At 44.1% G+C, this 25,232-nt stretch overlaps 1 protein-coding gene across 4 annotated transcripts in view; it reads left to right on the top strand.

The window, feature by feature from the left end:
• The first annotated feature begins 118 nt into the window (after nucleotides 1–118).
• Nucleotides 119–25,232, top strand: part of put (activin A receptor type 2 punt) — a 50,363-nt gene continuing 25,249 nt past the window's right edge. Inside the window, exons 1-6 of one of the 4 annotated variants that reach the window (XM_084607338.1) lie at nucleotides 119–1,174; nucleotides 4,531–4,737; nucleotides 13,473–13,625; nucleotides 20,932–21,254; nucleotides 22,168–22,335; nucleotides 23,741–23,980. In XM_084607338.1, the coding sequence (XP_084463464.1) occupies nucleotides 1,075–1,174; nucleotides 4,531–4,737; nucleotides 13,473–13,625; nucleotides 20,932–21,254; nucleotides 22,168–22,335; nucleotides 23,741–23,980 (1,191 nt within the window). In that variant the 5' untranslated portion in view covers nucleotides 119–1,074. Of the gene's footprint in view, nucleotides 1,175–1,333; nucleotides 1,677–1,855; nucleotides 2,032–4,530; nucleotides 4,738–13,472; nucleotides 13,626–20,931; nucleotides 21,255–22,167; nucleotides 22,336–23,740; nucleotides 23,981–25,232 lie in introns of those variants that run through there. The other 3 variants (XM_084607337.1, XM_084607340.1, XM_084607339.1) reach the window with 3 other exon arrangements.

The following is a 25,232-nucleotide window of genomic DNA, read 5'->3' as shown; positions in this document are numbered from 1 at the left end:
CATTTTAATACTAAGTTTTTTCAAAGCAGTTTTGTTGTTAATCATTATAACTTTTAGGGTGCGAGCAGTCGCGGGAACAGCGTAAACTAATGGCGGTGAGGGCGAGCTGAGAGAGAGTGGAAGAGGGCGCGTTAGGATGAAGTGGGATGTGGCGAAAAAAACAAAGGCGTTAGCTCCTAACAAATTCAACGGCGAAGTTTTGGGATGCTGGGGTTATAAGAAATTTGATAGCGCTATGATACTGCGCCAGCGCTTAGCTACTGGAGCAGCCGTTGTCATGAGACTATGGCGATCGTTATCTTGAATTATTCTTGGTAGCCTTAAAGCTGGTGGCAGTATTTATTCCGTGGATGTGTTACTTCAGCGTTCGACCTCGCGTAACAATTAGCACTATTTAATAGCACCTGCCGCGAGCAGCACTGCGCGCTAACGTGTACACATTAAGAAAGCGGCAGTGGGAGCTAGCCGCCGGTTTGTCTGTCTGTTACCCCCCACAGAGCGTGCTACTAAAATAAACATCGCACACCGGAAGCGTCTTTATTTTGGTTTTCATTATTTTCCACTTTTTAGAAAAATGAATTGGCTAACGGATAAACTTACAAGAACATCACGCAGCGCTCACCGTGTTACTTAACCGCTACGTACGGACGCACGGAGCAAAACACGAATGTGTCGTTTAGATAAAAAAAATAAAAAAGAAGGTTCATCCGGGTACTTGTTCCGGAGGCGCAAAAAGGTCCGCCATATTGGGACTGTGTATTTTGTTACTGCGTGCGACAGTGTTAGCCTAAGTAAACTTAGGAAGTGTTGAGATGTCTGGTGTGAAATGTCATGAAGTTGACAAGGTTTGTATCACGTCGAGGACTGTCTGGCGATTGTGAGTCGACGTAATCTGTGCGGAGAGATGGGGTTTCGATAGGTATAATGAGACGACGATTGAAGCCGAAGTGAGGACTCGCTCGTGAGAGCGATATTTGGCTGCCCGGTTGTTTCCATTCCCGTCACCGTGTCGACGACCGAGTACGGACTGTGGTTTTAGATGTGTGCTGATCAAGGTGGCTGAAGCGACTGAAGATGGATCGCAGAAATCAACGTGTAGCGTGCGGAACACTCAGGATTAACCATCGCTGGACTGTTTGTTTACTTGTGCTGTGCTGCTTCGGTCTCGCCATGGGTAAGGTCGTAACTGTTATTTATTGCTATTTAACCTATGCCGGACTGTTTCGCGTAATAAATTGGTCCGTGTTTGAGCTTTTATTCTGAGCCGCGCGTCTTTTAACGTGCTGCGCCGAGCCGTAATGTTCACGTCGTTGCGGTTAGTGAAGGTCGCCTTATCGCTCGGCTTGCGAGCTGCCTCCACGATACGGTGAACAAGTTGGCTGTTTTTGTGCATGCGTGGATTCCTGTCCTCGGGGCTCATAATTCGGCTCGCTGACCTCTTGTCGTCGCTGTAATACAGCTTCAGCCCTCGTGCGGTTTGTCGCCCGCAACCACGTAGTATTAATCGTCCTATTTCTTCACACGTTATCAAGGCCTTTTCTAGGGTCACGTGTGCATTTCTTTTCTCCTGGGGGAGCGTTCGCCCTTGCCGAAATGAGAAACGTCGTGAAACTGGGCTAGCGGAACGCTGCGAAAACCCGCCGTGAATGATCTACCACGTAACCAGGAAACGGGAGGTAGTACCGTTATGCCTGCAACGCTGTAACGCCGATCATGTTCGGAAACTATTTAGCGCAGGCAGTTCACAGTTTGGTTACAAGCCCATTGTGACAATATGCTGTCCGAGGTTATAATATCAAGTGTTTTGTTTTTGACGAGATCAGTATGGGCCCTTTTGCTTAAAACTGTGCAATAGAAATCTGGCTAAATACTGTCGTACTGTATGTAGTACTTCTGTGGTCGTCCGATAGCGCGTTGTCTCCGCCTGCCTTCCATTTCCAGGGGGATCTTTAGTGTATTCCGGTCTCGCTTGTTTATACTCGTGCTTCCTTTTGGACCGAATTCGGAACAGAGTAACCCAAGTTTTAAATGGTATGAGATCTTCTACATTGTATGTATGTATGTATGTATGTATGTATGTATGTATGTATGTATGTATGTATGTATGTATGTATGTATGTATGTATGTATGTATGCATGTATGTATGTATGTGTGTGTGTGTGTGTGTGTGTGTGTGTGTGTGTGTGTGTGTGTGTGTGTGTGTAAAACGAGAAAAGTACAGAAGCTAATCACGCCGTTCTACAATATATATATATATATATATATATATATATATATATATATATATATATATATATATATTGTTGATGACCTTACGGTCATTCCCTTTGCATCGGGTAGCCGACGGGGTTATTCGGATCCGACCTTAAAAAATATCGTAAAAGAAAAAAAAAACGCGGACAAAAGAAGAAAACATTTCTTAGTTTTACCAGTAGGCGCTGTTTTAACAGTACTCGTTGTGTAGCGTTCCACGACGTAGCTAACCACAGTGCTAACCTAACCAACAGAAAAAACATCCCGCGCACTAGTACAGCTGATCAGCCGCGGTCTTCATTTTATTCCTTGAAATTGAATGTAAGCGGCACGTGCGCAGCAGATTTCGTTGGTTCCCATTAGAAACTGAGAGAGGGAAAAAAAAAAAAAACTAAACAAAAACGTGTGCTACTCTTCGTCTCTCAGCTGTTATTTCAGCTCGGTTTGTAATTTTCGATTTTTCATGTAACCAGCTGAGTTCTTCAATCATGCTGCCGGAATTATTCATTGTCGGGATTTGATGCACTTGTGGAAGTGCGAATGTTTTTTTTTCTTTTTCTTTTTTTGCAATGAGAGCACATCGCCTAAGGAACAGTCAACTTTAAATAATGATTGCTAACAATAAAATTGCATAAGCTATTAATATTACTAGCAATAAAAGTGCGTAAACACGTAAATACTTCTTAAAATAGGGATCAGAGATCGGAAAGAGAGTTCACGGCACATGAATGTAGTCAAGCCAATAATGGATTATTATAATTTCACTCATTTTTTGTTGTTCAGTGCAGACTTTGATGCATGTTTAACTGTGGATGTTTAATTATACTGAACATAGATAGCTTTCTGAAGTTATTAAAAATATTGTCTTATTGAGTGTGTCGTGACGTAGTGCATACCAGTTCTTTTTTTTATTATTATGATTACCGTGCATAGAAATGTAGCAGTTAGAAAAGTGCAAATATTTTATCTGAAGCCTCTCTTGGTTTAATTTTCATGCATTATCACCACATAAGCTTCCCAAGGTGTCACTTCCCTAACATGCAGTTTGTCCTTTTCCTGTTACTAGTGTTCACTCACATTATGCTATACCTGCATGTATAGGTTGAAATGTCACTTGGCATTTACATTAGGTAAGCATAGAAAAATGCTTTCCTTTCTCAGCATCAAAAATTGCAGGCATATTGATGAGGCTTGAATTTAATAAATAAAGGTAATATGTTTACTCAGACTGAGGCTCATTAATTTCTGCCCCAAGTGCTTTGTGGCACTATTTAACTAGTTCTGTTTTTCCTTTTTTTTTTTTTTTCTGAAAATGCTTATATCCTCTGAATTGCATTCTAGCAGATTTACAGTAGCTTAAATAAAGGGTTGTTTTAAATCTGCAGCCTTGATACGTGAGGTGCCACTGATGAAAGGGTAACTTGGTGGCGAGGTGAGAAAATAGTAGACCCTTTTCTTTCCTTTTTGCTTATCTTTTGTCATGAAATGGAATGGACAACTTGCGAAACTCTGTAAGTCAGCTTATTATTAAGGCTTGGTTTCCAACAGAAAGGTCTCATTCCCAGACGCCACTCTCGCATTATTTGAGGAAATGAGCAAAGGGAAGTTCTCCTTTCTAAGTAAATTCAGGAATGTCTGACTTCAAGATGGCTCGAGCAGAGGGGTCGAAAGAGTACAATGTTTGAATACCACCTCTTTATATGTGAAATAGAGGACGACTGGTGTGGTAATTGTCCAGCGCCGTGATTCTCGGCGTGATTGGGTTCGGCCCATTTGTCGTGCTCTCTCCCTGCGACACATTTGCTACTCGCGATTGTCAATGCATCTTTTTAATTCAACAAAGATCGCAAGTGTCATCTGGTAACAAGACTTATCAATTGGAAAACAAGCTTTGCGGAGAAGCTGACTTTCAGAGTTCCTCAAGTTGTTCATTTGCCCCAGTGGCATGTTACCTAACATAGCACAAAACTTTTTGGATATGGGCGCCCTTCTGCGCCAGCTTATTTTCTTGAAGCTTTTTTGTTTTAAAACTGGTATTGTGTGAAGAATGTGTAGAAGGAATGCTGGTTACCCAGGGCTGTTACTTATATAGTAGGTATGAGCATCAACGATGCACACATGGTAGCTTGGTACAATATTTGATGCTATTCGAAGAACCTTTATTGCTTCATTCAAATTCAAGACTTGTTTAGCATAAGCTAGCACTACAGGGCACTGGCTCAAGGTTGTCGCTTAAGAGGCCATTTATAGGACTTTGACTCCATTCCATGGTGCAGCTGTGAGCCCTGACCGGCCGCCACCTAGCCCGATGCGGTGTGAGTACTACAATGAGACGCTGTGTCAAGGCTCGCCAGGCGGCGATGGCTCTCCGCTACCAGGCTGCAACGGCTCCGAGGAGTGCCGGCCTGGCGAGAACGAGAAGGGCAACTTGTGTTATGTCCTTTGGCAGAACAACAGTGGTGTGCTCAGCGTGAAGCTCAAGGGTATGTTGAGAGGAGACACCTGGCAAGTTCTCTTCTGCACAATCATGCTTATTGTGCGAATTGTGCTCTTGCTCTGACACTTACGGGAGCAGCAGTGGCGTTAGAAACGAGTGCCGTAAATTTTTGAGGGGCCATTGCACCCTTGGTCTTGATAGTGTCGTGTAAGGCAACAAAGAAGCATGGAATTAAGGTGCCATGCCCCTTCATATGCTGGTGGTAGTGCCCTAGCTGCCACAATTTAAAAGTAAAGCTTCATGGATAAAGGTACTGCGTTTACCTCATTATTTGAAATGCCAGCATTTTCTCACGTTTTGAAAATGCGTGTATTTTTCACCTTGTTTTACCAGGTGCGGTGTTTGATAATCACTGCATTTTGTAGGCTCTCCTGATTTACCTACTCCTCCTACTGATTGTAGGAGGTACTGATTTAAGCTAACATCCTTGTCGACAAAATATGTTGTATCGCATATAAGATGGCAGTGCAGCAATTGACTGCTCTTCAGCCATTCTGTATTTCTCGCTTTCTCATTCTATCCTTCGCGTGTGCACTTGCTATCCCACTTCGTCATTATCACACTCTAGTGCTGTGTATAGCATGGAAAAGAACAGGCTTTAAAATGCCTTTTATTTGAATCGCATTGAACACGCAGGCACTCTGCTGTTCAGAATAGCAGCACAGCTGACAACTGTCATGTCTGCCACTGGCTTGAAGGGGTTGACGCAAGCAGTGGGCAGGTAAAAGCTGTGGGATTGGTGCTTTTCTGCAGCATACATTCCTCTTTTTTTTTTTTCTTTTTTTTCTTTTTTTTCATTTGCTGATAGCTTTGATCTCATCTCAGTTTAACCAGCAATTTCACATCACCTACTGTCCAGAAAACATACTGTGCAGGACTTTACAGTGGTCTCTGGCACTTTTTTGTCATACATGTCTGATCCAAGTGAGCAAGAAAATGTGGCAGAAGTGATGTGAGCCATTGCTAATTTGTAATGGGCGGTCCCTGTGAACGCGTTATGAATTTGAGAGGCACCAGCTTTAAACCGATAGACTTGCAGCAAGTCTAATTGCCATTTGTAAGGTTTATATGGCGGAGCTAATGGGCTTATAGCTTCCATATTTTATAGCTTATAGCTTCCATATTTCCACATTATAGCTTCCATATTTTTAGTGAATGATAGGGTGGTATATTTTGGCGCTCCCGGGAGAAGATACAGGTAAATCTCGTTACAAGAAACACTGTTACAAGAGACATTCGGTTACAAGAGACATTTGAAAATTGGTTGGTTGGTTTTCCTATGTTTGCCATGTTAACAACATTGCATACAAGAGACACTCGGTTACTAAGGACAACTTTTGCAGGTCCCTAGAGTAAATTGCTCACTATTTAGAAGAGACACAACCCAGGTGTGCTCATGCAATGCAGCTGAAGCGTGCCAACTCGTACATGATGCACTTCAGATTCCCTTAGCTAAATTCTGCTCCATATCAGCATCCTTTTTGTTGTATATGTCAGGAACTGAAGAGTGCTTCCCCTTGATTGGAAAGTCAAAACGACCCCGCTGTTTCAGCCACGGGAATCGCATTACTGTCACCTACGAAGCAAATCAAAATGGATGAATGACATCCAGCATCTTTAACTCCTTGCTGTTTAAAATTTGATCACAAGGTGAAAGCTCAGAATCCTGATGTCTTTCTCTTTGCGGACAATGTTTCTTGCAGCACCAAAGTTGCGTGCTCAAAGCCACCAGTTATTTTTTCACTCAAAACTCCACACCCTACCTTCTACCAATATACAAAGGCATTATGCACTCAGTCAAGTTGCTGTACAAAACAAGGTTAGTAGAATGTCTGTTGCTCGACAGGCAGCAAGACTGTACAATAGTAATTGATGCGAAGTTTGCTGTTCAGGGGATTTCAGGTGTCTGGAATGGCCTGAGAAGTGAAGTTGTGAAAAACCATTTCAGACAAGCAGGCTTTAAATGTGGTGACATGATGTAAGAGGGTCCATATATGGATACTGTGGCAAGCTTCCTTAAAGATGAAGCTTGGGTGAGCATCTAAGAGACTGCTTAGGTACCAGAATCTTTTGAGGAATTCGTATTTGCAGATGTGGATCTTGTGTGCTCCAAAAGAGCTTACAGACTGTGTAATTCTCGCTCAAGTGAATGGCACATATGCTATAGAGGGTGACTACGAGGACATTTTATAGGAAAAGTATCAGCATCTGAGGGTGACAAGCAAGTAAGAGTGCTTCAAAGGTATTGGAGCAATAGGAAAGCTTGCAAAGCAAAGTGCTTTACCTCCAGAATTTGGGAAGGAATACACTCTGCACTCACAAAAATACATACTAGTATGAATAACTTCTTTAAGCTGTCCTGAACAATTTCTTGCTAATGTGTGTGAATGCATTCATATGCTGATGTGCAGTAAGCTGATCAACACAGTGCTTTTAGATTTTTTGGTTACAAGATACCTTGCTTACAAGAGACATCTTTTTCGGGTCCCTTGAGTGACTCTTGTATCGAGATTTTACTAGTTGACTTAGTATCTTCGAAAACCTGCTATGCTGTTGTGCTGACCCACTTGAAAATTCCAGCTTGACCACTATGAGAACATCTGTTTACTTTGCTTTCTCACTGCTTAAGGAGCTTTATAGGAAGTGCAGATGCCATACTTACTGAGACTGCATTACCACCATGAATTTTGTCCTCTCACACAGACATGCCTTGTAAAATTATTGGATCAGTACCGTAAAACCCTGCGTATAATACAAGGTGTAATTTCGGAATAGCAAATATGGAAAAGAAGTTTTCATCCGCGTGTAAAGCGAGCGAGGAAAGATCAACAGAAGTATTTATTTGCTCTACATTTTGCAGTTGTCCTGCGAATCGTATGCACTTCGCTCCTTCACGCCCAACGCTATCCCGCACCAGGCAACAATAGTGCCACGAATGGACCTTCATGTGCCGCTGCTGTATCTCTCTCCTTCTCGTGCCGACACGTGTGATCGGAAAATTTCACGCACCGTGATGAGAAGAGTACCTCACATTCGCCCCGCTAATCAGTCGTCCGGCTGTTCTAAAACCAGTAGGTCGCTTTCAGCTCGGACGCGGGATGGCAGCGCACGAAAAGCCAGTCACCATGCGCCGCGCTCGCGCCTGTTCGCATCTAGCCTGGTCTAGCACCGCGCACAGGCACGCGGCGTGTGCGCTCCGGAAGTGTTCTCAGATTCGGAGTTTTCGTGATTGTCATTGTCCAGTACGTGTATCGTCTGCCAAGAGTCTCTTGCTAGAGACAGCTTTCTGTATAAAATCTTTTTCAGCACCTCTAAATGCGTTTGGTATCCCGCATTTGTAGAAAACGCAACCGAAGCGCTCCTTCGGAGTACTGGTCAAGCATCCGTGATTTGGCTATAGGGCACGGTAGCATGGCTGGAGAGGCCCGTGAGACAACAGTGTGAGGTGAGCTCGGCCTGCTTCTGGCCTCGTGTGCATCGCTGGCACCATGGTCGCAATGATCGTGGCGTCAGCACGGTGAAACCAAAATCATCGAAACAACCGGCTGACGCCATCGCTAGAGAGTGCCCCCACTCACTGGAAGCTTGATGCTGATAGTGCTGATTAATAACGAGGCATGAACAGCAAATTTAGGCAGAAATTTATCCAGATCAGCATATATAGTAGAAGGCAAAAATCTGACATGATAAAATCGGAGGTACTTTCAAGACACATTGAAACAGTGAAACAGGCTGCTTCCATTTTCTTGCAGGAAGCTGCTGGTGTTGCAATTGAAATGAGGTTTATAGTGTTGGGAACGTTTGTTTTTCCCTCGTGTGAGGCGTATAGCTTTCCTGGCGGCAAGGCAATGGGAGTGGTGGCAGTGCCACAGGCCTTGGAGGTGTGCTCAGGAAGTGGGCGTTGCAGGATGGCAGACGCCGGGGCCCTACGAGCCAAAACGCGTGCACATACTTCCTTCTTTCTATACAGCTTCGTGCTGGCAGGTGAAAAGCAGTTCCTTTTGTATCTTCCCAGGATGCCAGAGAGGATGGGTGGGGTGGGGTGTGCCTAACCAACAAGACCATGGTTTAAATTTAGTTTACTCTGTTTCATACATCAGGTGCAACACTGCCAAAGCTAGAGCACTTGTCTGAGCACCCCGCATTCACAATAAAAAAATATAGTGTGCTCGTGATGAGAGGAAATAATAACTGATTTGTTTGCAAGCTTAATACATATTACGTTTGCTGTCAGCTTGATAAAAAATATCTGTTTTTTTGGAGAAAGAATCGGAGTAAGTAAATTTACATGTTTTGTTTGTCATCTTTTTTTTTTTTTTTCCTCGTGTGCCGTTTTTGTTGCACCACAACCCTGCCGGCGGTGCTCTCTGTGCTGCATCTCTTTGAAAAAAGTGTCTCGAGGCCGATGCAACGACCTTGACCATCTCTCCAGAGCGGATTTTTTTGAAGATTCATGCTTCAAAGATGTCCAGCCACGTGAAACAAGTTATTGCAAACGTGTATGCTTGGAATAGAGCCCGTTTCCCTCAGAAATCTGCCCGGAATATTCCGAGTGTTGTTAGTAAGAATACTGTCTACAAGTACCATCGCAAAAGACAAGTTCTGTGTAAACCATTAAAGTCTCAGAAGAAAAGACCTTGAGATGTGAAAACATCAAGTTCTCGAATGATAAAGCATGACACCTTAACAGTGCATGCCGTCCGCTTAAAGGTACATGATATGTACACAAATAGGGAGATACCCACGCTGGACAGTGTTGAAAAGGTTTGGTTTGGTTTGGTTTATGGGGTTTATCGTCCCAAAGCGACTCAGGCTATGAGAGACGCCGTAGTGGAGGACTCCGGAAATTTTGACCACCTGAGGTTCTTTAACGTGCACTGACATCGCACAGCACACGGGCGCCTTGCTTTTCGCTTCAAAAGGCTGTCAATGAAGGCAACGACCTTCCAAACGTCACCTTGTCGAGGTTGTTGGAGGACAGTGGCTTCACATTTTCACATTCTAGAAAAGAAAACGGAACCTTGCTCTGATCCAGCGCAGTGATTCATTTCCTAGCGTCGACGGTACCTGAGGGCGATTAAGCTCTTTTTTTATGACAAGATCGCAGGACATGCATTTTTAGCCAGAAAGAAAAGTCGCAAAATATTGGCCCATAACAATAGGTATAAGCATAATTCTGAACATAAGGAATCTAAAAAACAAATTGCTATTGAACTGCGGAGTGCTTGTCAGTCCCGGACCATCTTAAAAACTCGATCCGCTGCTCTTATGGACGCACTGAATCGTTCATGACATGCCCGATACCGCGAGAGAGGCAGAGGAGCAAACAATGAACAGTGCCCTCGGTTAGAGCAAAAACGAAAATTGCAAATGGCCTGAATCGTGAAGAAAAGGCTATTTTGCACCATCGTTTCAGCCAGGTATTGAAGCTGTTCTGAAGGTGAAATTGATTTAAATTGGAAGCCAAGTACAGAAAAAAATCCCTAGGGGGATTTGAACCTACGTCCCCAAGTTCACAGTCGCCCCAGTGCTACCGTTAGACCACTCGGCCACGAAACAAGCACGTAATACGCCTCTTTCTTTTTTCTTTGCTTACTACTTGTGTCACTTTCGCTGCATTGGACTTGATGTATAAAACGGAGTCAACGTAAAACCCAAGTTGTGCTACTAATTTCTGCCATGTTGAGTGCACGGGGAAACACAGGGTAAGCTCCGATTCAGGAATGTGTGATGACGTGGAAAATTTTCAGCCTTATAATTTTACAGTGTTTCACTGTTGTTTCCCAATCTAGGCTCACCTTGCAAGCATCACTCTATTATCTTGACTGTACTTTTCTAATGCAGACTAAGCTGCATAGTATTGTGCTGTTTCTAAATTTTCTGCATATATTCTGCTACTCAGGAGTCCCACATTGTGCAGGCAAACTCAGTTATGTAGCTTACAGTAATGCTGAACAAAGAGCCCTTCCTGCGCTGAAATTCGAAAATACATGTCGCTTCAGTGATAGTACATTTTGTTTGATGGTTCTGAGAAATGTCAAGAACTAGGATGAAGCTGGAATATGTATACCTTCAGGCATTTAGCAGCTTATAGTGGTATAATTGGGTTCACTTGGACTCTTTTTGCATGTAAACTGCATATGAGCGCTCTAGTCATGTTTATTTGACACCTGGGTACAGCTATGCCTGTCGCCACAATGAACACTTCACATTCAGGGGAGGATGTTATCGAATATAGTAGGACATCGTTGATATGTTCCCCGTTTATGCGATTTCACATTTCATAACCCTAAAAAAAGCAGGCTTTAAAAATCTTTCGTGGAGTTACAGTATTTTTCTCGCGGTTAATGCGTTCTTGGATAGCACAATTTCCCTGTCGTTACGTTCACAATTTCGACTAATTGTGGTCGTACAATACTTTTGACTGTCAATTGGACATGTGCTAACATACGAGGAGTCCGAACTTGGGGGCGCGCGATTTGAAGAAGTGAAAAACAAGCACAGCTGCATTCACCCACTGCGGTTGCTTTCCTGCAGCACCTATGTGCGAAGGGGCGAAGCATCAAAGACAACGAATTAACATACAAGGCACCCATTCCCGCTGTAGTGCAAATTCATGTGAAAAAACGCATTGACTTGCTTGCAGTGCCTTAGGGGCACCCGGATGAACCATTTGAAAACTACAAGTACGTGCTTACATACGAGCGGGTCGTGTCTGCACCAAGAGAAAAAAATGCGGCAACTGTCAGCCATTGCGATTGCTTCTCCACAGTACATGCTGTTAAGGAGTTAAGCATCTGAAAACAACCAAGGAAGCGATTCCAGCTCGGCATTTTCGTCAACGAACCGGATTTGTTGCTTAATGTCTTCTACACTTAAGACGACATAAATGCGGAATGAGTTCTGCAAAACTAAAAAAATAAAAAAATGAGCTGTTCACGTTGTCTAGAAATGTTAATTTACACTTTTAGCAGTGAAAATAAATGCCTCCTTACCTCATTCAACAGTTCAAAATTTCAAAATAAGCAGTTTGGTTCGTACATTTTCCAGGTTAATACATTTTTTTCTCGCATCTTTTTAAGAAACATATCAATGATGTTTTAGGGTATTGCGTTGTAAATTTTGCTGCATACAACAATTTGGGAGACTCTGTGGTCACTGTGGAAGGAAAAAACGTTGAGTATAGATTGTGATTTAGACTAGATCCCCTTTGACTAAACCATTGTGGGTCTGGAAATCGATGGATACGAAAAGCATGCCTCCTGACGCTGGCAGTGCTGCAGCCACTGTCTGGACTAGCTGTAGTTGGAAATGTTGCTTGCAGGGCTAAAGTTCACAGCTTTGATTTACAACACTGCTTGTTGTGTTTCGTTGGTGGTGAAATAGAGAAATTTTGCGGGCAGATTTTGTGTATTATTGAGAGCTATATATAGTTCTTTAAAATAAATTGAAAGTCTTCACTATGGCATGCATAACATATGTGTTCAGTGTGTTAAATTCAAAAGGGATTAGTACTTGTTTATTTGGTTACTGTGTCGATACTCTTTCTTGCTACTTTGACAAGTGAGTGGTTGTTCAGCTGCATCATCTGTTCTTGCTATCACTTTAACCACCATCTTGAGCTGTTATCTTAGCTCAGTGGCTTTGTATTAGCAATCCCCGAGGCCTTGGAATGGAATCCGGTCTGTGGCGCTCGCATTCTGATAAAGGCAAAATTCGAAAATGCCTATGAGCCGTGCAATGACAGTTGCACATTCAAGAACCCCATATGGTTGAAACTAATCCGGAGCCCCATATTGTGGCATTTCTCATGGAACCCGTGTGTCACTTCAGGATGTCGCCCTGCCGTCAACTGTCACCCTAATATGATGACTGCTATCTGAGGTGTTATGTTTTGTAGCCATGAAGCGGGCCTATTGGTGCTAGAGCTGTGCACAGGCTCGGGCTGGCCCGAAGGCCCGTACCCTATCTGGCCCGCGTACCGGGCCCGGGCCGCTCAGAAGTCCTCTTCCTCGTGCTCAGGCTGGGCCCGGGCCAAGGTATATTTGTGTCAGGTGGGCCGGGACGGACACTCCAGTCATGAACATATGCAATTTTTGTGAAAGCGCGCGAATGCATTCATAGTGTGATAAGCAGAATGCACCGCATTTTTCCGCATCCTCTCCACGCGAGAGCTTCAGAGTTCTTTCGTGGTATCAACCCGCCTTTCCTCCTCGCCAAGAGCGTATCTTTGTTAGCCGTCAGTGATCGAGCAGATGGGTCCAGGAGCGCTGCAAATGCCAGAATTCGATCCATAACTTCTTGTTTTTGCCTAATAGTTGATTTACATATGTGCTCTCTCTATATATTCAGCAAATTTGTCATTTCAAATGTGAGAACTCAACATTTCAAAATCTTGAATAAAATTATCACTCTGAAATGATTTCCTTCTTCAACTCAACTTCAACTGAAAATATAGCATGACGGGTTGGGCCGGGTCTGGGCCTTTAAAGGGGAGCGTTGGGCCGGGCCGGGTCGGGCTGAGACCCTTTCAGAGTTGGGCCGGGCTCGGGTCTGTAGCGTCGGGCCCAGGCCGGACTCTGGCTCAAAATTTCGGCCCGTGCACACCTCTAATTGGTGCACCTATATTTTCCAGTATGTGTGTAACAAATGCATGTCTTTCCTTTGATTGAACCTGTAACATGTTGTTGCGGCTTCTCTCGCTCTCCTTTTACCATCCAGGTTGCTGGGTAGGCAACAACCATGACTGCAGTCAGAGCAATCACTGTGCCGAGACACGCCGTGAGCCAAGCGTCCAGCTCCTGTTTTGCTGCTGTGAGGGTGACCTGTGCAACACTAACTTGAAGCCCCTGACCGTGGTTTCATCTGCGTCTTGTGAGTTGTCTTGCTGTGGCATTGGTGATGCTTTGCAGATCACTGTGCACGTGCGCTGCCTCGTCTCTCATTTTGTACACATTTGTACACTGATGCAATTTTTTTTCAAGTAATGCTGTGAAAATTATCTTTTCCTTAATGGTATTTTTTTTAGTAGGTGTAAAGCATAAAACAACATTAAAAGTGTTTTTTCTTCCGTGAAATGGGGGATCTTTGTTATATTTGTGCCGTGTGAAAATGCGGCTATTTCAAGGTACCTAATAAAACATACAAAAAGCACTTCCAAAGCAAAGTGGAACCCCATTGTAGTAAAGTCACTCGGACCAGCCATAGTTTTTACTATATCAATGATGACATGACCCTGAAGATGCTGTCTGGTAATTAGGTGGCTACTTACTAAACAGGTCTTGTTGGTTCATAAAAGAAGCACTCCAAAATACTTTCCATTATCGGGTTTTATGTTTCCATCTTGTAGAAGTAGCGCTTTATCATAATACAGCGTGGCTAAAAATGCAGCACAAATTTCATTTCATGCGAAAACTAAAGCTTTGATTGACTGTGGTGCTGTCTATCCGCTGTTTCTGCTATTTAAGAGGCAGCAGTTGGGATAGGCTTGCGACAGTTCAAGTGAGGCAAAACCGCACATGCCGCACTTCCACTTTTTTGCTGCCGCTGCGTTGTGTTTTGCACTTCCCAGTGCTGCGAACTTTCGGCCATTTCTTCACTTCCCTAGTTCTTGCTGCTCTTTTGCTCTCTTTTACTTCCTCAGTAGGGCCCGTCACCTTATTTCCACGTTTGTAGCCAGCCAGCCTTCCTTTTTTTTTTTTTTTTTTTTTTTCTTATATGCTGCATGCTTTGCCTCATGGCTTCAAGAACCTCATAAAGCTGGCTTCTCAAGTTGTTGAGCTTGGTGGTAAAGTCATCTCAGAAGGAAAACGTCATTTTATAGTTATTTTACTCAAAGAAAAAAAAACAGTTTGCCTTGTGATCCCAGGTTGTGTGTTCCTGCTGTGATGTTATTTTATGGGGAGTACGTAGTACGTGGCCATGTGCAGAAGCACTTTGCTATAACCAGTCTTTGTTAATAATGTCTTTACCGTACAGTCGGCAGTGAAAGACGAACTGAAACTTCAGTTTCATTTTACTGCAGTCGCATGCCACTAGCTTGGGTGCATGGTACTGACGCTCCTGTTTTACAGAGAAGGTTATCTCTGCGAGTGTGTTATATATGTTTCATTGCAAGCAAGGTCCTCACCATTATCCTCACTTAAGGAACAAAACAAATTGGTAGACTTTAGTATCACTCCAGTCGATTGCATCTCTGCTCTCGTGCTGCCCCATGTTCGTTTGTTTACAATCGAACCTCGTTATAACAAAATCATACTTTCTGGAAAAAAAGTTTGTACATCGCAAACTTCGTTGCATCCAGGTTCTTGTGTTTCAATTGCGCAAATGGTATCGTGCATCCCTGAAACCTTCCTCTTCCGCTTTATTTTACCTGCGTGCATTCGTGAGGCTAATACAGGTGGCTTGGGAAGACACACCAAGCAAAATGAGCAGCGAGAGTAGTATAATAAAGCTTCGTTTACTGAAAATTGCATATCTGAAAATATTGCGTCAGTCCAGATTTTCTGCAGAGTTGAGTAGCTTCTTTTTGGAGCTGTGCATTTGTATACAGTTAAACCTGCTTATCAAGAAATTGTAAAATGTCCACAATTTTTAATTGCATCCAGATTTTCGTTGTATGCAGTTTTCGCATGAAGACTTCTTGCAACGGAAACAAAATCGAAGTTAACTGTTAGGAAAAGTACCATGAAAGTATTGACAGTAAATCCCCATTATGGGAAGTTATAGAAGTGGTGAAACGTCTTGTGATCACGCTGAGGGCACGGTGTTGCTGCGGCATTAGCCTGCACGTCCATTGGCACTCGCATCAAGAATTTACAAGTGGGGCGGAGAAAGGGGGTGGCAGAGAGAGTGTAGGCTAAGGGAGAGCACGCACTAACGCCGCTGTTGGCTGAGGAGGTACCTGCGTTTTCACGTATGTTCTCTCTCGCCTGCCACCTTTGCTTCAGGAAACTTGACTCTGCCTCGCGTTGCTGCAGCACTCTCCACTGTCTGTTTCCGCTACCAACTTGCGAGAGCGATTGGCGCTGTAGTCTTACTGTGCTTGTGATAAACAGCATGGTGCACACTGCATGCGCTGTGTCATTTTTCTTTGTTCTGTTATTCTTTACTGCCATTTCAAAAGCGAAAACAGCGGAGACTGCTGCGTTTGCCACGTAGATGCACAGTTGGCACTGAAACATGGCACGTTGTATCAACTGTGGATGTGTGTTGCGATCCTAGATGTTTCTCCCAATTTGGTGTTTTATCGGCACGCAAATCGCGGAGCTTGCCAAATTTTCAGTAATTCAACACTATACTCCAGGACAACATTTTCTGGCCATGCAGCCAAAGCTGCAGAGCCGAAACACACCGGCCCGCTGCACAGCAGAATATAGTCCCGTCATAAATTTCATGGATCGTGCTCTGGAATATTATACCATTAAGGAAATATTAACGTTATTATGGCGCCCCGAATTCAGTATATACATCAAGATCAACTGTCGCATCATATTCGTTACGTAGAGTTTTCAAATATATGCACTTCAATGAGAGCGCCACTGGGGAACTGGAGAACTTATAGTAGAACCCCTTTATAGTTAAGTCACTGGGACCAGCAAAAGTTACTATATCATTTGTTGGTGATAACATGGTCCTAACATGCTGTCTGGTAGTTAAATGGCCACTTACTGAACACGTTTTGCTGCCTAATGAAAAAAAAAAAAAAAAGGAAGAAAACCTCTGAAGTAGCTTTCATCTCTCTCTTATCATCTCTTCATGCAATTTTTTTTCTCTTACAAAAATTTTCTACATCTAGTGGAAGTACCTCGTAAGCATGAGGACGTGGCTACGAATACAACCAAGTTTGATTCATGTGAAAATCAAAGTCTTGCATGAACATGGTGTCACGTTTTGCTGTTTTTGTCTTTTAAAAGGCAATAAATGATAAATGCGCGTGGCAGTCAAGTGCTGCAAGACCGCACACGCTGCACCTCCACTTCTTGCCTCCGCTGTCTCATGCTTTGTGCTGCATAGTGCTGGGAATGTTCACCCGTTTCTTCCCCTTTCCTATTTCTTGGTGCACTTTTACTCTCCCTTACTTTCTGAACAGACCGCGCCGCCTCCTTTCCATGTTTGTAGACAGCTTCGCTCTTTCTTTTTTTTTTTTCCCTACGAGCTGCGTGCTTTCCCTCACGGCTCCAAGGCCTTCGTAAAGTAGGCTTCTCCTGAATGCTGCTAAGCCTGGTGGTAAAGCCACTTAAAAGGACACTCGATGTTATTTTTGTTTTGAAGTACAAAAAATTATTTTCCTCGCGATTCTAGGTAGTGCGCGGGCAGCGATGTCATATTATGGAAGTCGTTGCCACGGCCAGGCGCCCTTTACTATAACCGATTTTTACCAAAAATATCTTTACTATAAAGGGGGGAAAATTTACTGGAAGATGAACTGGGACTTCAGTATCGCTTTACTATATCCGAGTTTTTACTAAATTTGAGTTTACTATAGCGGGGTTCTGTATTCAAGAACTCGCTACATGGAGGTTTGTAACATAGAGGTTTAACTGTGTATAACTCTCAAAATATTTCCTGATGAAATTGAGGCTATCTCGAAATCTTGATTGATGGCTGGTGGCATAAGTTCTGTCACTAAGCATTATCATGACATTTACACATCAATGCAGCAACTGCCACAGAGCAGGCACTTTAACTGAATACGAAGAAAAGTGGCGTTGTGTCAAGGAACCCTGTGACCTGTCACATGCTTTCGTGGGCTGATGGGAACGAGATGGGCAAACAGCATGTCGTTGCGAAATAGCATAGCTGGTTTGGTTTGCTTTCAGGACCGTGTGCAACCTATTTAGAAATGTTAACCGTGGGCGTGTACACTGGACATGATTTAATGGCCATTGGCTGTGTCCGCACTTCGCCAGACCAATTGTATTGCGATAAAAAGGGCGTGATGGTTCAGTTTTGTTTGTGGGGTTTAACGTCCCAAACTAACATTAGCTTTGAGGCACCTCATAGTGGAGGACTCCAGAAATATTGACTCATGGGAATTCTTGGTGTGCACTGACTGCTCGGTACACGGGCACTTGCTTTTCGCCTCCAAGAAAAAGCAACCGTGTGGTCAGGATCAAATCTGCATTCTCAGGATCAGCAGTCGAGCACTCTCAACATTGACCACCACTGTTGGCGAGATGGGCTTTAGTTATCTCAAGCACATCAGTTCGAGCATCGCAATTATTCAACGTCTTTGCATGCCAGTGAATAAAATCGCTACCCTATAGTCATGTACAACTCAGTTTTGTTGTAACTGCCAAACACACTTCCTCCAGGACAGAAAGTATTGCATTTACTCCATTCTAAGCACTTCTTTTTTATCGCCATTGTGATGCTCAAAGTAAGGGAAGAGGAGGTGGGGGGGGGGTCAACAAATCTATAATACCCTCACCTCCGTTTTCACGTTGATATCTTGACAAGACGGGCTCGAGAAATAACCATTTATTTGGCAGATAAACTTGGCAAGCATATTCCGCAAACAAGATTGAAGTGCGCTCGTAATGCCTGCGAACCTGCCAAGATCCACTGAATGACCGCTGATTCCAGGTCCACATGAGAACATGCTGATAGAGATAGGGTCGTTTTCGGTCAGCTCTTGCCGCCCTGCGCCGCCAGCTCTCGTGTAATGGGAAGGCAGTAGCACTAGAAGCTGCGGGTCGCACCGCACCCCGGGTCTCCATAGGCTCCGGCTCGACAGTGTGAGAAAGTGCGCAGGCGGCCTTGTCTACGCTCTCTTCCTCGTTCGCGTGCAAACTTTTTTCCAAAAATGTCTTGTGAAGTTAGATGCTTGGAATTGTGGGAACACAGTAATTCACTGTGAAGTCTTTTTTTGGCTGTGTAAATGAAAAGCTAGCCATCAGACTAAATTGTAAGCTCAAGAATTTTGATGCTTCTTTGGTACTGGCCAAGGTTCAAAAAAAAAAAAAACTGACCCTTTTTACTATTAGTGAAGTAAAACACATGCCATATACCATTGCCCATAGTTAGCAACTGCTGTAACTTTTTAAAGTTGTATCCTACTATAGACAGTGTTGCCCTAGAGGTCAATACGGCACTCTAGACATCGAAGCATCACATGCTACTTCAGCGTTCGTACATCTGAGGCTTTGCGGGGGTGGGATCTTTTTTTTACCTATGTTGCTTACAAACACTGTTCACGTTTTCACATTCTAAGTAAAAAAAAAAAGAGAGAGATGTACTGAAACAGCAGCATGAAACTACTTCGTTAAACAGACGGAAAAAAACATACATTTCAGTGGAAGCAAAAATCTGAACCAGAAAAGTTTTGGAAATCCCTTTTATTGTATTCAGTCAATAGCTAGATATTTAAGGAATTATTTTAATCGCTAATTAATTAATTTGAACTTAACTGCACGAGACGGCTGGCAGCTATATACAATTGGTTTTCCTTGCCTGCCTCAAACATTTCATTTTTTTGCCCTTGGCTAAAGTTAGCTTGGACACCTGTATATGCAACTGTTGGGTTTACGAGACTTTTCCATTACTAAGTGGTTCCCACAGAAATCATTAGACGCTTTAAAGAAGCCTCCCCTTAAGTCCGACTGCAGGTAATTCAAGAAAAAATGTTGCTCCTCTTCTAGTTTTAGTTATTGAGCACGGACTTTGTTACTTTGAAGGATGATGCGATATGCACCCAACATTGCAATACTGCCAGTTCTTTGCAACATATATTATTTTAAGGCCTACTGAATACTGCTGTGAATTTTGGTCTGCAGATTACTATTACACATACCTTTGATAATAGCTAGCTTTACTTTGGGTTGAGAAATTGGGAAAGGTAGGGAATGCAGCCCTCTTCCAAATGTCCATTTTGTGTTTTGTGTTCCTTTCTTCCATCGTGGGATGGAGCACATAAAGGTAGATAGGTTACAGCATGGGCATGGGAAATTGAGAGCTGTTCTTCTCGGGTGTATTCTGTCATTGCAGTTTCCACCATGAACCTCATTGTAGGCAGCAGTCTTTAAAATGATGGGCTAACCAGCTTTACTATGCGATCTGCTGTATGATATCACAGTGATTAACTGCCTAATAATAATAATAATTTGTTCACAGCATAGGAAAGGCACCGTATCTGTCACACTTGTTCTGTGGACACCTGAGCCTCTCCATAAGAGAAGGGAGGAAGGTGGGAGCGAAAGCGGAGCGAGAGAAAGGTGCTGGTAGTGGAGGGCTGCGGAGTAATTTCGACCTCCTGGGGATCTTGCACTAACATTGCACAGCACACAGATGCCTCTCCATTTTGCCTCCATCGAAACGCAGCCACCTGCAGACGGGCTCAAACCCGGAACTGTAGTCTGGAATCTACTGCGCCTCCGCGGTGGGGCAACTAGTTACCCTAAACGGCCAGCTGCCATGAAAACAAAGTGTAGCGGGGAGCTTTGCAGCATTTGAACTGTAGCGTTTGTTTTTTTATTATTATTATTATTATTATCATTTTATTTATTTATCGTTTTTTTTTTTTTTTTATTTATTAATGTTATGAACAAGTGGGAGGGAAGCACAAAATGCACTGCTCTTGGTGCAGGCTCACAACTTTGATTGCTGTGTGATGCTAGACCAGTAGAACTGTGGTGGTCACGGTGTTTGCCTTTCTTCCACCCTTCGACATCTCGCTTGGGGGGCAACGTGTAACTATTGAAAGTAATTTCCTTCTTGCATTCGAGCACTGTGCTTTTGGCTTTGAAAGGGTGTTTGCTTTGCTGATGTACTTGCTTTATGAGGCCCTCATCTCCTTTTAGTTTTAGTCCTTACATGACCATGGTAGCCTCGTAGCACCCTGTGCATTAGTTGTTTACTTGCAAGGTGACTAACCACAGTTAACACATGGCTTAGTGTAGCTGTGCGGCAATAAAGGAGAGCTATGCAGGTTTATGAATTCTATAGGTGATTAAAAGTGTGCATTTTATAAACTGATTGTCTGCTAGATCGAACTGTCCAGAATCATTAGCAAACAACACTGCAAGGTTAGTCGATGGACTACATACTTGGTATGGCAAAGGCACTGGGCCAAGCTATCCCAGGCCTGAGTAGGTTTTTCGCCAAATACTTTGCACTCAGTCCATCACACTTTTGAATTGGGAGGTTGGATGACCTGTCCAACTTCCGTTTGTTAATGCAGCCCCAACCAGGCTGTTACCACCAGTGCAAGTGGCACCGCATGGTGGCTACCGGACGGAGACGGTGGTGGCATATTGCCTGGTGCCTCTGGTGGTGCTGGCGGGGCTTGTGGTGCTGTTGGCCCTGTGCCTGCAGCGGCGGCGCAAGCTGCGCCAGGGTCGCTTTGCTGAGGTGCCCACGGCAGAGCCCACGCCCTTGCCCTCACCCGCCCTGGCACCCAAGGCCATCCAGCTGTTGGAGGTCAAGGCCCAGGGGCGCTTCGGTGCCGTTTGGAAGGGCCGCTGGGGCCTCCAGCTGGTCGCCGTCAAGATTTTCCCGCCCCAGGTGAAACTCCCATGTGGCAGCGACCGACACTTTCATTCTGGATGTCATCAGGCACTCTCTCGAGCAAACTTGACGGAAAAAAAAGGGGGTTTCCATTCTCAAAAAGCAGTTTTGAGAATGGCGAGGGCAAAAGTGCAACTTAGTACAAGTCTGGCAATGAACGAAGCGTGTCTTTTTCAGGATGCAGATAGCTTTTCACAATACAGTGAAAAATAGCACCCTGCACATTTCTCTGGTTTCTGCAGTTACAGCAGTTAAAAGTAAGATTGGACACCGTTTTGTTGTAAACTTGCATAAATGATTTGGAAATTTGCAGCCTTATTTATTATACCAATACATAATGGTGCCTCGTTCCAAACTTGCACAAACTATTTAGAATTTCGCAGCCTCGTTTTATCATGCTGATGCATAATCTCCTCGGTGCAGGCACTGTGACATCATGCCTCGCTATTTTCCTCCACCTTATCTCGTTATAGCACCACTAATGTTTGCAGAATTCAGAAATCATGCTGCTACTCCCCGATTCTACGTGTTGTTTTACTACTTCTTCCGTCTGATATTATTAGCCTTAAGCTCACAGTAAAACTTTGGCCGTACTAGCACATATTGTGAGCTCTTCCTGTTTAACTGTATTTACAGTGATAAGATTGGCATTGGCTTTATGGCATTGCTCGACAGTTTAAACTTTAGTCACTAGTTACACTCATTCTCTTAAACTGTGTCCTTTATGAAAACGAAAATTTTGTTTTCTCTTCTTTTGTAGCAGCTTTGCCAGCATACTCTGTTTTTTCTCCATTTTTAATGCTCAACAAGGCACCCTAGCAGGGCTGCCATGTAAAGGGGCGTGTGTCATAAAGGCCCCTAAATTGCTGTTGGTCTGTCGTCATGTTGTGGGGTCTGCCTGTGGGTGCAGGACAAGAACTCATGGACGGTGGAGAAGGACATCTACAAGCTGCCGCAGATGAACCATGAGAATGTGCTGACCTTCCTCGGGGCTAGCAAGCATGGTGACCTGCAGCACACTGAGTACTGGCTCGTCACGGAGTACCACGAGAGAGGATCGCTCTCCGACCACCTCAAGGTGTGCCTCCCATTGAGTGCATGCTGGCTCTTGGGTTCGGTGGAAAATAATTCAGAGCTGCAGTGAACTCCTGTTGGGCTTTTTCACCTTTCTTGTTTAGTTCCTTGCAAAATATATCGGCAAATGAGGGGAGGGCACTTGGTGCCGCTTGGTGGGTGCGAGCGTGCTTGCCTAATACCTGACAGTGATGTATTGAAACCAGTTGACCCTTGCACGGCGCAAGTGCTGTTGGAGTTGAGGCTGGCATAGGAGTTGCTGTAGGCGGTGCTTTGGGAATGACACTGCCAATCATAAAACATCTCGTTCTTTCCATGGCATGGAAAACCTGGCGTCGGCACCGTGAGCAAAAAGTTTTGCGATGCACCGTTACCATATGGAGGTGACTAGGTGGCGTTGAGTGTGACGTCAAGTACCATGTGATCTGGGCCCATTATCCGAGTTAGCATCGTTATCGAAGTGTCACTATCTCTATCTCATGTGACCTAGAGTCATCTTATTGATGGAAACGCCGGAGCATGATGTTGCCACCTTAATGGCAACACCCTGTTCTGGTGTTCTGACCAATGAGATGACTCGATGCCATGTGAGATAGCGACACTTCGATAACGACGCAAACTCTGAATACGGCCCAATCAAGTATATTGAATGTTCCGCTGATTGGGTGTTCGATAAGACAGGAACAACACTGCTGTACTTTTGCATGGGATTTTCCAGTGGACATTCTCACAGTTTGATATAAGCAATAATTCAATATGTCCAGGATTGACTGTATTTGATACCAGCAGTGGTTGCAACAACGAGTTCAAAAATAAACGGAGATGTATCACTGATGTGTTAATCCGGCCACTTTCTTGTAGTTTTTGGCACCTGATCTCAAAGTTTGCGCAGTGCATATTTTATTCTTGACATCTCCATATCAGTATTTAAAAGTCAGCATTCTCTCATAACTTATAGGTATACGTGTACAATAATTGGCACGTTCAGATCAGTTCTAGCTGAAGTAAAATTTGCTTGTTGGACATTAATGTGGCAGGGTGTCCATACTACTACTTCATCTACAGTCGTTGATGACAGATTTCTAATGGTGGTTCACAAAGGCAGGAGCACTACCATGAATCCAAACACGCTTTGCATCCTTGTGCACAGGTCTGCAGATAGGTGAGCTAAAGCTCTTTTCTACTCTCAGCGAAAACAAAAAGGCCATTTTTACTTAACGCAAGGGAACATCTGCAAGCATTAATGGAAACTATCCATATTTTTACACTGCATTGATAGTGCTATGATGGCCATCATGGGGTGGCTGGCTGCAGAGAACATTCCTGTTTAAAAGGTTGATGGACATGTGTGTGTGTGTACTTCCTGCATCACAAAAACCTGGTTGCCGTGCTTTCTGTCTTGTTTGTAGGCCCACCTGGTGACATGGGGCGAGGTGCTGAAGATAAGCGAGGGCATCGCACTGGGGCTGTCCCATTTGCACAGGGAGCTGCCGGCCAACAAGCTGGAGGGTTACAAGCCCCCGCTGGCGCACCGAGACTTCAAAAGCAAGAATGTGCTGCTCAAGGCGGACATGACTGCCTGCATTGCTGACTTTGGCCTCGCTCTGGCCTTTCCTTGTGGAGTGTCACTAGGGCAGGCTCACGGACAGGTGAGCTTTTAAAGAACATTCTCTGGATGGAGGCAGCTGCATTGCGGCCGAATTGTTGTGGCCCTGGAAGAAATGACCTTGTCGTCCGCAGTTATTGTGCATGCTCGCTTGCAACGAGTCTCTGATCATATAAATGTCTAATCTTATCACTGCCACCACTATAACTTTGTGTTGTTACTAATACAAAAAAAAAATTCTATAATGCCTTCATCGGTGAAGAGCAGAAAGGAGGCCGCAGTGCACTCACGTCCATGGGCTGCATGTGCAGATTCTGGCGTTGTCGGCAAAAACTGTTAATACAGGCCATCCTACACTAGATCGTATCGTTGCACACACTTGTCTCCATCTTGATTGCGATTTGGAACACCCTGAGTTGATGTTGTGTCTTCCGATGGAGTGTTCCGCCATCATCTCCGGTGTCGTACAAAGTGACACATGCATAATTTTTCATCGTGTAGCGAAGGTGTTTAAGGCGTTATTACCCTTATAGAAGATTGCCGGGCTAGCACCAGCTCGCTGTAAAATAACGGACATAGCATAAACAAAGAGATGCATAATCAGGGTTCCGCTGTAATCTCGCCACCCCCAGCTGAGATGATCATGGCGGAGCACGCCTGCCATCATGCATTGCTCTTGCTCAACATGATTCTGCCTATGAGGCAAAGGAGCTACAGTGCAAAATTCAAGTTGCATGCCTCTGGGAAATTGGAACAAGGCAGCAGGAAGGCATTCGACAGGTGTGAAAGCCTTATCTGGTACTGGTCTAAGGTCATAAGAGCACTTTGTATGGTGAAGCCAACAAAACGACAGAACCTGGCAAGAACTGGCCAGAACTCAATGATTGTCAGCACATAGCAGCTGCCGCAAGTGTGCACGCTTATCTCGTTCTCCAACAGCGGGATCCTCGGCATATTTTATAATGTTACTGAATGAACGGGTGTGTCTTATTAAGTGTGATTACTTTTTTATTATTATTATTTTATTTTTTTTTTGAAAAGGTACACTTTGTGGGGTCGTACAACTTGTAGACCGGAAAGTACTGTAAATCTGATGGCCAGCGGAAGAAGCTAGACGCAGAATGGGAAAGTAGAATCTGTGTTGGTCACCCTCTGACTCGAATCATTCCGAGGCAATCAGCGTCTCCAGGCGGGACATGCTTGTAGATAACATGCTGACCTTGGAAGAGCAGCTGAATTTCTTTGTACAGCAGCAGGTGGCTCTTAAGTTTCCAACTGCAACATGCCTTTATGTG

This window comes from Amblyomma maculatum, chromosome 6 (assembly GCF_055883805.1).
Source record: "Amblyomma maculatum isolate TAMU_Amacu chromosome 6, ASM5588380v1, whole genome shotgun sequence".
Taxonomy (NCBI): domain Eukaryota; kingdom Metazoa; phylum Arthropoda; class Arachnida; order Ixodida; family Ixodidae; genus Amblyomma; species Amblyomma maculatum.
Note: the sequence above shows the minus strand (reverse complement) of the source record. Positions and strands in the feature narration are given on the sequence as shown.